Source organism: Piliocolobus tephrosceles, chromosome 9 (assembly GCF_002776525.5).
Source record: "Piliocolobus tephrosceles isolate RC106 chromosome 9, ASM277652v3, whole genome shotgun sequence".
NCBI lineage: Eukaryota > Metazoa > Chordata > Mammalia > Primates > Cercopithecidae > Piliocolobus > Piliocolobus tephrosceles.
In genome coordinates this window covers 57,772,852-57,784,946 of record NC_045442.1, presented here as the reverse complement: position 1 = coordinate 57,784,946, position 12,095 = coordinate 57,772,852, and the positions used below count along the sequence as shown (strand labels likewise).

The window sequence follows — 12,095 nt, the reverse complement described above, 5'->3', positions numbered from 1 at the left end:
AGTGAATACATTTTGGGCAGTTTCTTTGAACTGATGGAGAAAGTAGGGCTAAAGCTGATATTCAATCAAGTGTCACCCCGATCCAAGTACTGTATAACCTGGAAAATTTTTGAAGAAACTGCTCTCCATTCCAGTATACTCTGAAGTATAAGAACTTTGGAAAAGAGTTTGGTAGTAATTAATTAATTTGTCCAACTGGGGGCAATCAGCTGGCAAATTGATATTTTTTTCTTTTGAAATTATATTTTAATAAAGGTATTTAAAGACTTGAGATTTTTAAAAAATCATTCCACTGCAATATAATGGTTAATTTTGGAAACTCTATGAGTTTGATTTGTATTTTAGATTTTTACAATCTATATATAGGTTGGTCTTTAATAACCATTTATATACATTGCTTCTTTTTATATAGGTCATGTATTCTCCTGGGAGAGTAACAAGATTAGAAATAACAAATACAGTACAGAATAAATTAAAGTGCTTCAAACTGCATTATATAATTTCAGAAAATTGGTTTCACACTGAAACGTTTAAATAAGAAAACCAAATGATTTCAGTAAAAAAAAAAAAAAAGAAAGAAAAACCTCGTAAATGCACTTGAATTGCTATTGTTTAACAAATTTTATCCTCAGTAGTGTGGTACTGGTATCTTTTCACAGTGTTCCAGTAATGTGGCAGTTTATTTGGGTCAAAATCGATAAAGTTATCATCATTTTTCTTTATTTCTGGTTATTTAAAAAGTTGGCTTCAGTCTCCTTGAAGATGAATAGCATTTATTAGTCAAAACGTCAAAGGACTATCATAAAAGTAATTGTATTTTTATATATAATTCTCCAAACTCTTGTATACAAAATATTCTTATTACACTTGGTGCAATAAATTCAGAGGCTGTTATGGGATGGGAGATAGCAAAATTGGGACCAATACTTTCCTAATTACTTAGGAAAATAAAAAGTGGGGCTTGGTTTTCCTTTCACAACTAAGTGATGGAGATACGACGCTCCAGAGAGTCTATTATTCTGACTGGTTTTGTTTGTTTCTGTGAAGTTTAGCATCACTCTCCTTGTACCGAGTCCTCAGGCCTTTTTCAATTTTTCTATTCGTGCATTAAAGGCCTCTTCCTGTATTTGCAGTTTTTCGTTTATCTTGGTCTGTGAAGACAATCATAAAAAACGTGGTTATGATGGAGCTATCTTTTGCTGCACATTGTCTTTGTGGTTTTGACATACTATAGTGCCTAAAGACAGACATTATCCCTCACACACCTTCCTGTTTTGCAGACATAGCTGTGTTTCAGCCTGTAGTGATGTGATAACACTTTATCATATTTCTCTGCACATTTCCAATGTATAGCATGTCTGCTATGAACAGGAAGTGGTATTTGGACGGCCATTTTTCACATAGCCTTGTGTTGGAAGATAGGATAATTTATCTGTATTTTCAGACAGACTTTACCAATAAGCACCGAATCAGAATAACTGCTTTGGGCTCAGTTATTGCAGTGCTGTGGGTCCCTCCACCCATCTGCAATGGATGTCTGTATCTTCTGTGTAATACATTCTAAATGAGATCCCAGGAAGCTTCTGTTGCGAAAAAACAACACAAATAATCTTACAATTAGAACAATTCCCATAATTAAGAGTATTCATCAAACATTAGAACTCTTGGAATGATGCCACTTTGTGGTATATTTTTGGTAAAAAAAAGTAAGCAATTACTCTCAGGCTTTGTGATTGCCGAGGTGGTGATAGCATTTTGCCTCTGGCAGTGATCTTCTGTGGACTCATATTGCTACCTGCACAATTCCATAAACACTTTCACATTATCTAAACATTAGTAGCCCTGGAAATGTCTTCCCTTTTTCACAAACAATAATAAAATTAGGTACACATAAACCAGTGGTGGTTGACGTGGCAAAATTGGTGTTTTTGTTCTTGTTTAGGTGATTTAAAAAATGTCTACCACTGTATAAGGAGTAGCTTATACACATCTGTGTTAATAAACTCAAAGGTTACATTTCTAATAGCTGTAACATTATTTGAGGGCTTCAGGGTAACTGTACTTTGCAAATCTTTTGTTATTTTAATTTAAATAGAAGACATTTTAAAAAATCAAATACTGTTTTAAGCCCAGACATAATTTTTCATATTTATTTACAAGAGTGTAACTGTAACAGATAGTTTTGAAATGTCCATGCTGCCTTATCTGATGAGATTTGATCTCATCTCACAGTAAGATACGATATTTCTGGAAAGATCATATATGTGCCAAAAATTCTGGGTTCAGAATTCTCATAAGTGTCAGTCTTTTCTGATTCAAGCTTTAGTAAACCTTGGGATCAATCTCTGGCCTCTGGTTTCTTATCTTTTCCTTTCTTGGTGGTTGGGTAGAGGAGGCAAGGAGGGATGGAACCGTCCTCCAGGTCACAGAGGAACTCTTTCTTTAGGGTGTACTGACTCTAAAGAAATCATCATCTACACATGATTTTAGGTAGGGTTGAAAGGAGCACTGGTCTCGGACTGGGAAGATCTAGGTACTGGTTCAGCTATGTTGCCTTAGGTAACTCATTTCATCACCTGGATTTTAGCTCTTACCTTAAAAACTAAGTAGGGGAACAGGATTATGTTAACATCACACTCTAGTTTTTGGATTCATAATTCCAACTTCCAATTTTGTGATATACTTCACCAATGTTATCTTTCATTGTTATGATGTCATGAAATACTTAAAAATCTGTTACTCCTGCCTCATTAAAATAAATTTATGGCATACAACATATTGGACCACATAGGGATTAAAATGGATTGAAATAATTTTACCACAATTTCAAAGGATTGGGAAGAATTGCTCCACTCAAACAACTGATTCTTCCCACTTTCAATTAATGTCCCTCTATGCCCACCAGTAATCTCATTTCTTTTCAGCTAAGGATTAATGTGCTTATCATCTACCTGTTTCTGTTTCACTACCGCATAGGGATTTTACATTCACTTGGAGGCCTTTCTGGTATTTTACTGAGACAGAAATTATCAGAACAAGTGTAGGCCTTGGGAAAAGGTTCATGAAGGTGCACCTAAAAGAGTGGCATACTGACAGAGGTGAATAATGTTTCAGATCTCCAGACTTTAGTGCTTAGTACTTTAGTTCAGTCACAACCAGCGGAGTTTGGATCTAAAGGCTCTGCTTCTAGTCAAGAACAGGCTGCCATTAGCCACTTTTCTTTATCATTCTTCAGAACCTTGCTGAACAGACAAACAATCCTGCAAATACTGTGGTTGGGTCTGGTTCTACTCTTTTTTTTTTTTTTTTTAAGGAAAAAATAATAGGTTCAGTAGTCTCTCATTGACCATTTCTTTGAGATGATCTCACGCTCGGCTTTTCTAACCTGGAAAATTCAAGTTGACCTAAAAACATCTAGCGTCCCAAGATGGCAAACTTCCCTCAAACTTTCTACATTATTTTACCCTATTGCTTAGACAGGGCCAACAGCCAACATGTAATGTAAGAATTTAGTGTTAGCATTCATATTTCTCTGAAATGTAGTTCTTTAAATATATTTAAGTTTGCTCCATTGGGTATAATTTTTATTACACAACTCAAGGCCAAAATAATTTCATTTTGAATGTATCTTTAAAATTAAAATACCTAAACTATACAGGCTTAAAGTGTTTGCTCTATTCAGTGTAATTTTAATTAACATTTCAGGGCCAAGATAACTTCATTCTTAATAAATCTCTAAAACCATAAAATGAGTCAATGGGAAAATAAGTGAATTAACATAAAAAACTTATGGATTTATACTACATTTTCAGAAATTTCTGTATTAGAGAAGGTAAAATATGCCTGAAACCACATAGAAAAGGAGTTTTGAAAAAAACTGTACTTAAAACATGAATTATTTACTGCCAGTTTTTTTTTGCAGCAATTGTAATATGGTATGACCTTTACACAAAGCAGGAGAAAAAAAAACTGTGGGAAAATTTAAAACACCTCACAAGCAGTAATTCATTAAATGTTCCTACAGCAGGTAAATGTGTTCAAATGGCATATATACACTGACCACTGACACACAGCTACCTTTGAAAAGGGATATGGCAGTTCTTAGAGCAAGGAACACTGGAAGGCAGGTTTTAGAAGCAGAAAATAACCTATACATCTTTAATAGGAGGAGGAATTTAGGTAAGCAGAGAGTAGTTACCCAACTTGGAATCTGACCAAGACACAAGGGTAAACACGGAAAAAGTGCCACACCACGGGAGTATTAACATCCAAAGTAGTCTGGTTGTGATATTAGAAGTTATGTGGTTTTTGTGGATAGCACTGGAATTAGAACTAGAACCCAGGTCACAGCTCCCATTCAGGGTCTTTCATTAGTTGTCGACCCTGGGAACTCTGGACAAATAACTTAAGTCTTTCTGTGTCCCATTTTTCAATTTATCAGGGGAAGTGCCTGCCTCACTCAGATGGAGTTTACTAGGATTACTGAGAAAAAATACATAAAGGGGTTTGCCATCTCGAACCATTGTATAAATCCACATCATTATGCTATTTCATTGAAAAATTGGCAGTAATTTGGCCCAGGCTGATATCTACAAATCCACTTACTATGGAAATGATTGTGGCACCTAGCGGATTTGCATCCCTGTTCTCTGGTCCATGTCCTCTCCGTGCTTAATTACATTTAGGTGAGCAAGCTATTGAACCTCCAGGATGGCTTCAGGCCAATGGGAAGATAACATACAGATACACAGCTATCATACAGAGTAGGGGTATAAATGCTGTAGACTGTAATACTTAAAATAATTTCAATGAATAGTTAAAAACATACTGTTCACTGCATGGAAGACAGCTTTGGTGAAGACGTTTTCAAATTTTTGGGCCTGCAAACAATTCAGTTACTGTCTAGTAGTTCCTCGGCAATAATTTCAGAGCTGCAGGATCGCAAAGGAGCCCAGAGCCATGATTATACATAAACTATATTTAGACAAAATGTTATCAAATCTAAAAAGGAGATATGTTCTGAACTCAGCTTAATTCAACTGCACCCTGCCCTTCTACACAATAACCAGTTATTACATTCATGGGGTTGTTAACAATAAAGCTTTGTGTAAAACGTGTTCTTCCACTATTTCTGGTAAACACTAAACACCCCTTATTAAGCTGAGGACTTTGGCTCAGCCTGTTGGCACCAAATCAGTAAATGTTCGTGTAAATAGTGCAATAACATTAGATGATTAAACAAGTAACAAGGTATGTTTATGCCAAGCTAATCTTGTGCTCTTTTTAAATTAGTTGTTAATACAGTGGGCTTTTAATATATGGTCTCATGTTCAGATGACAACTAAATCTTCTCCTGAGGTGCATTAATATTTTAAATATGCACTAGGTTGCCCTCCTGATTTACAGTCATTTCTAAAGAAATTGCAAGTGTGCTCAGAATATGCATTTTACTTATTTAATCATTTGGCCTGAAAAATTATGTGAATTCCTGTAAGTCTTTGAGTTGGGATAGAAATGGCTGTTTGTTTTTTGAACAGAATGAGAAAGAACTAAGCATAAACCTAAGCCAGTTAATAAATCATTGGCAGCTGCTATTCATATGGCTGCTGCCATCACTATGTTCATGTAGTTATTGGTGTAAACTGCTTAGCCGTTAATGATAGGTGAAAAGGAACAAACTGTCTGAGAGGCAGTTCAAAGATCTGAAAGTCGTTAGAAATTTGGGGAGAAGACTTAGCTAAGGATTAAGGTTTGATCTTCAGTGTTTACCATTTAGAAATGCACTCCAATTCCTTTTGCATGAGCAACATTTACAGTTTGACAAGATATAAAGCCTTTACCATGTTATTTGTTGGATTTTGTCAACTGATAACATGCACCACACTAGATGCTGTTGGAAAATCTATTTTGTGATCTTACTGAATCTCTGATGACGCAACTGAGAATTACGTGAAGCTGTTAAATTGAACTTCATCATAAGCATCACTCGTGCTGGCGGTGTGGGGAGTGCTTATAGACATTAAAGTTAAGGTTGGCTAATTAACCAGTAATAAAGTAAGTGAGCACACTATCAATACTGAGTACCTGAGTGCTGATTAAAATGTCATCTGTGACTTGATCCAGCACTGCTTTTACATCTTCAATGGTGAACCCAACTAAAGGATCCATGTTTGAGGTGTCAGTTTCTGGCCGAGACTCCTCAGGACTTTGTTCTTGATCCAACCCCTAGAATATTGAAGGTAAACAACACTCAGGTGATTTCTAGAGCATTCGGTGATTTATATGGAATGTAAAACTTCTTGTTTTAAATTTATTTTATTTTACTTTAAGTTCCAGGATACAAGTGCAAAATGTGTAGGTTTGTTACATAAGTATACGTGTACCATGGTGGTTTGCTGCACCTATCAACCTGTCATCTAGGTTTTAAGGCTCGCATGCATTAGCTATTTGTCCTGATGTTCTCCCTTCCCTTCCTTGCCCACCCTCCAACTGGCCCAGATATGTGTTGTTCCCCTCCCTGTGTCCATGTGTTCTCACTTGAACCTCAAATTTCTATTGGATACTTTTCTAGCAGAAACAATGTCAATCTGGAGGGAGATTTTGATTTGATGTTACTCTGCATTTATATTCCTATTCATAAGGATTATGACAGATCAAGTCATGGTATCAACGTGGTGCCTAGGGGAAAGTGAAGGTGGAGATTAGGAAGGGTGGGGTGGAAAGGATTAAAATTGCTGAACTACCATCAGCGGACTCATCTTTGAATCGACACTTCGAGAAATATTTGTATTTGGTTGGGAAAAATCAGAGGCAAAGAAAATGAAGAAAACATTTAGTTCATTTCCTCCCACTCCAAGAGAATATAATGATGAGGTAGGGTGAATGAAAAGACAAGAAGAAATATACCTTCATTTCTGTATCCAATGTTGTGGGGGGCTCTATGAATGTTGAATAAATATCAGATGACACTCCTTCTTCCAGAGGATTTGGGAAAGGGCCACATGCAGACTTGACAACCTCTATCACTTGCTGATGGGAAGAAAAAAGTTGAATTATGACACAGCCTTTGGTGAGCAACCACAGTTTCGGTCAGTTCCGTTACATATGTACCATAGTTCCAAGTCTGTTATCTTTCAAGTGCCACCTCCTTTGAATTTTTGATGCCATTGCCCTCCTGGTTCTCTAGTGCTTTTTGAGCTCCATTTCTCAAAATTAACACTTTGTTTTCCCACTGTCTCATTCCCTTTCTATACTCTGTGGTTTACGATTTCATGTAGTATCTCCTCGATCTTAACTGTTTTGTGCTTCAGTATCCCCTTTCTCCTGACTACAAGCCCTCTGTAGGTGGAGAACCAAGTTTTAGATGCTATGTGTATCTTCTCTAGTTCTGGCAGAGGATTAGGTATTTAATACACTTAATGACATCCTGATGGGGACTGCTATGACTCGGCAGAATGTAGCTGCTGAAGTGGCCATCAAGAATTTGGTGATGCAGACGATAAGGGCTGCAAAGGTTAATATATGAAGCTGGTAGATCAGGGAGGAGATTTGCCAAAAACACAGAGGGCAAGGCAAGACTTCACTATGAGCATTTAAGAATTCTTTAGCAGCAGCGTGCCGCTCAGAAGGAGGCTGATGGTTGGTTAACACTGGAAATGAAGGGAAAGGAGAGTCAAGGAAGCCAACTTTGGCAGTGCCCATCTCACTCTGTCTCGGGGGAGGGAAAGGGGAGATGAGGGTATTAATAACATTAAACATTTGATTCATTTAATTAGGTGTTGTTCTAATTCCATGTTTAATAAGCAATATTTTGGTTATAATATGAATTCCCATCCCAGTTGATCTGTAGAGACATGCCCACTTGAGGGTTCTCGTTTTCACACCTACTACATGCCTCATTGTAAACTGATAAATTGTTTTACTTTATAGGAGCCTGTTATTGTGGCCCAGAGATGAAGTCACCCACAGTATGCTGACAAAGTCAGGCCCTGAGATTAGAGCTTCAAACGTAAGTTTGAAGATAAAAATTTGAAAATGCATAAATTCACCAAATAATTATCATCCTGTGAAGCCTGAAAAAGAAAAACCAATGAAATAATCATGAATTCATTTTTAATGTCTCCACGATATTTCAAATGAATTTGTATGTTACATGTCACCATTTAAATATTAATGTTTTTGATTTAGATAGGTTTTGTTGAAATGTACTGGAAGCTAAGTTTTATTTTTGATCTTACAAATGCTTATGTGTTTTGCATTGAATTAATATTATTAATTTTAACTTGATTTTATACAAAGTTGCTGCTTAGTGTAAATATATAGAAGCCCCAATGTGTCCTAACTTTATAGGCAAAAAGATTTGGAAACCAAGAGGTTAAATGATTGGCCTAAGGTCAAATAATTACTTCTTGACAGGGCTGGGAGTTAAACTCTGGTGTGCTGACTTCTTGTCCTTTGTGGTTTTCAGTAAACTGTAATACGTCATTAAGTTGCCATATTTGGAAATTACTGCTATTATCAAGCACTTAATTTTTATTCTGTTAGGTGACATCATTCCAGATTGTTTATCTTAAGTCAACTAAATGTTAATCAAAATAGAATATTTGGAAAACATATCAGAACGGTTCTTTTCTCTTATGCACTTCCACGAGCCATTGCATTTTTCGTAAATGGGGCATACAAGAATTTCATCTTCCCACAAAATGATTTGTACCTTTTCTCAGCACTCTTGTTTTTCATCCTTCCTTTACCTTCTATTGCTCTTTATTTTACCACGCTAGGAAAAGGAGACAGCTAAACATATTTTAGTGGCCTCTGAAACATTATAGGTAAAATAAATAAGCTGCACATGGGAATCAGAGACAAGGGAAGATGATGAGGTATGTACTTAGTGGTATAGACTTTAATATACACTGAGGAACAGGAGTGGGGGGGTGGGGATGAGTGAGACGGCAAAAAGAAGAGAGAAAGGAATTGAATGGAGTTTACTGAATTTACTGCAGGCACTGAGATAATCTGCAAGGTAAAAGTGTTCTTTTTAAGGCGGTAGAATTTTCTCTGGTCTACTGTCACCATATTGTCTTGTTGCTGAGCTTGGCCATACACAGGCTAGGCCTTCCTGCTCACTTGCCCTCACCCCCTGTGGAAGTTCTCAATAGGTTGCCTCTCCAGCCTGGTAGTAGCAGATTCTACCATCGGCCCTTTTCTACTTGTACCCATTTCCCCATCAGATTATACACTTAAATGTAAGCAGGTATTTGTGTCCAATTCTCTCATTTCTTTCTCTCACATCCCTGTGCTCTGGACTTCTTTATAAGGCTCATCTGAACGACTCACCAACTACCCAGTTTCCTGGTCTTTGGCACCGTGTGTGTGTGTGTGTGTACCGGGCACACACTTGGAAACTTGGAACTTCCTCGCTTCGACATCATCATTTCTTTTGTGGAGTGAAACTCCCAAGAACCTGAAGTTCTGACTGAGAGTTGAGCTTTTCTTTGCCCTCATTTTTATGAGTGTAGCCCACATAACTATTAATTTGATTTAATTGGTGCACAGAAACTAGGGGGTGAGAATTTCTTCAGGGTGTTTTGCATACTATTAGTGAACCAAACCCTAGCTCTGTTTTTCTTTTTTATGAAGAATTACGCTTAGCTGTGTTAGTGAGATACTGCAAGGGAAAGAAATGTCCCAATTTCAGAAGAGGGTAAATATAAAGTCTTTTCATTAATAATAATAAAGTACATTGTCAAATATATGGCTTGAAATAAACATAATGCCCAGAAGCATCACAGTGATTTTTTTCACATTAAAAATGGTAGCCTTTTTAAAAAGCAAGTTTAAGGAAAATTAGAATCAATAATTGTGGTGAGAGCCCAGAGCCAGAAAATATGTTTAAATGAAACCGTCTGATGCAATAGTTTCTTTAAAAAATACAATTAGGCCTTTGTATTTTTTTTTTAACAAAACCTCATGTTTTACAACATCGCTGGTTCTGTAATAAAATCTATTTAAAAACAGAGAGACATGGTCAGCTTTATTAAGTTAGATTTTCTGAAAGAACATTATAATTTCCTCAAGTCTATGAATAGTTGAAGCAAATTAAATAAAGCTAGTTTTATAACTATTTTTATACATTCTTGCAGAATTGTAATTGTCTCATTTTTTTTCCCTCAAAAGTCTAATATGTTACCTCTTAAATCTGGAAAAATACAAACAGAAAAGGATCAAGAATGTTTATTAAAAAAACACTCCTATTTGGTACCCTGATTTAGCAACCTCCCTTTTTCTATATGAGAATAGCACCCATAATCTTCAGATCAGGAAACAAAGGGAAGGCCTTTAAGTGAGTTGCCTGAGGCCTAATGCTGAGATTAAAAATCAGGAGTTTCTGATTATACACATATATCCATTTGGCCAAATGATTGGTTTTGTTTGACTTTCAAATACCCCCTAAATATTACTTTGAATGTAAAGCAATAAATGTATTTCTCTTGCCATTTTTGAATGCTTGAACACAAATGGATATAATAAAAACAATCATGTTGTTCCATGTGAATGCCATTTATATTATTTCTGATAATGAGCAGACCATTTGAACTAAGGTGAGTACATTAAAAGCTCTAATAAAGAAGAGAATAGATTTCTAAACAGAATAATGGACTGTTAAGTGAACATACAATAAATAACATCTACAGATGTGGTTGCTAGAAAATTAGTTTTGCATAACTTGCCAATATACATTTCCCCCAGATGTTATCTGTTACATGAAAATTAAATTAGTTATATTGTTCATTACGTGCACATTGCATTAGTGTTATTTAAGATGGTTTACATCTTTACTTAACTTGTGCTATGGTATTTAAAGTTGAATTGTGCTATGGTATTTGAAGAATATCAAGTAAATGGCTTTTTGGCATAATTTAATACTTGTAAGTATAAAATTTCATTGACAAACATTATGTATCTTAAAAAATCAAGGTTGTTATTTACAAGCCAAATAAAATCATAAGAAATCTTTAAAAAATTTGCATATTCACGATGAAATGGACATCCGCCATGGGAATAAATACTAAGAATTTTGAACTCTCTTGGAACTAAGTACAGGGTCAGTTTGAATCTAAAAACATGCTTATAGGAATTAGACTCTGCTTCTAGATCTTACTGTGTCTGAGAAGTGGTATAAAGATTTTATCTGAAAATTTGATCACTTCATGCTTTCTTTTTTCTACTTTCTGTGTTAACATTATCAATAGTATGAGCTCTGATATAGTGTTTTACTTTAGTAATGCTTGTTTGGAGAAAGTATAGTGACTTGTGTGTAGTGGTTGTGCCACTGAAATCTATGACTAAGGGGGTAATTATTAAATTATTAAAATCTATTATTAAATTTTTAAGATATTAAATATGCAGTTGAGATTACAACTTTCCACTATTTTGAATAGCAGAAAGCAAGATAAATCTGCTCAAGCTTTTTTGAGACACAGGCACATAGACAAAATACTGGTTTGCTTTGTAAAGACATTTGTTTGGAATTGTCAGATGATGACTTCATATGTAAATCAGAACTTACTATAAAATGTCAAAGTTTCGAAAAGTAAACTTTACTGCAAACTTTCCTGACTATTAACTAAGGGAAAAAAAGCACAGAAATTCCTGTAATGTTTTAACGATTTTCCCCCCTTGAAGAAAGGCATTACTCATTTGCAAGTCTAATTAAGAAGTACTTGTGTGGTTCTGGAAATTTTTAACAAAAACTTGCAATCCATTGCCCACAATATATGGCACATAAAGTAACAACATATGAATGCCACCTGCAAAATGCAATAAACTCTAGTAATGTCATACTGAGGCCATAAATTTTAAATGAAAAGAGGAAATTCAAAAGCCAACATTATCAGAGAAACTAATTAATCCATTTTTAAAGTATTTTTCTTTTGTGATAGGGCCATTACAAACTTCTTAATATACTCTGTAAATGTAGAATATCAATTCTACTAACAAGAGTCCTCCTCCTCCTTTGCATTTTTGACTTGGAAATAAATTTGCAAATGCAGCACATTAATTTTCTTTCCTATGCTTAATATGCAGTATTTACA

At 35.5% G+C, this 12,095-nt stretch overlaps 1 protein-coding gene across 4 annotated transcripts in view; it reads right to left on the bottom strand.

Annotated features, from left to right (window-relative positions):
• Positions 1 to 313: 313 nt before the first annotated feature.
• CABCOCO1 (ciliary associated calcium binding coiled-coil 1) overlaps positions 314 to 12,095 on the bottom strand; it is a 110,910-nt gene continuing 99,128 nt past the window's right edge. For 2 of the 4 annotated variants that reach the window (XM_031936242.1, XM_031936241.1), the window contains 3 exons: positions 6,907 to 7,029; positions 6,085 to 6,225; positions 754 to 1,151 (listed from right to left, as the gene is read on the bottom strand). In XM_031936242.1, the coding sequence (XP_031792102.1) occupies positions 1,077 to 1,151; positions 6,085 to 6,225; positions 6,907 to 7,029 (339 nt within the window). In that variant the 3' untranslated portion in view covers positions 754 to 1,076. Of the gene's footprint in view, positions 1,152 to 6,084; positions 6,226 to 6,906; positions 7,030 to 12,095 lie in introns of all 4 variants that reach the window. The other 2 variants (XM_023204789.3, XM_023204790.1) reach the window with 2 other exon arrangements.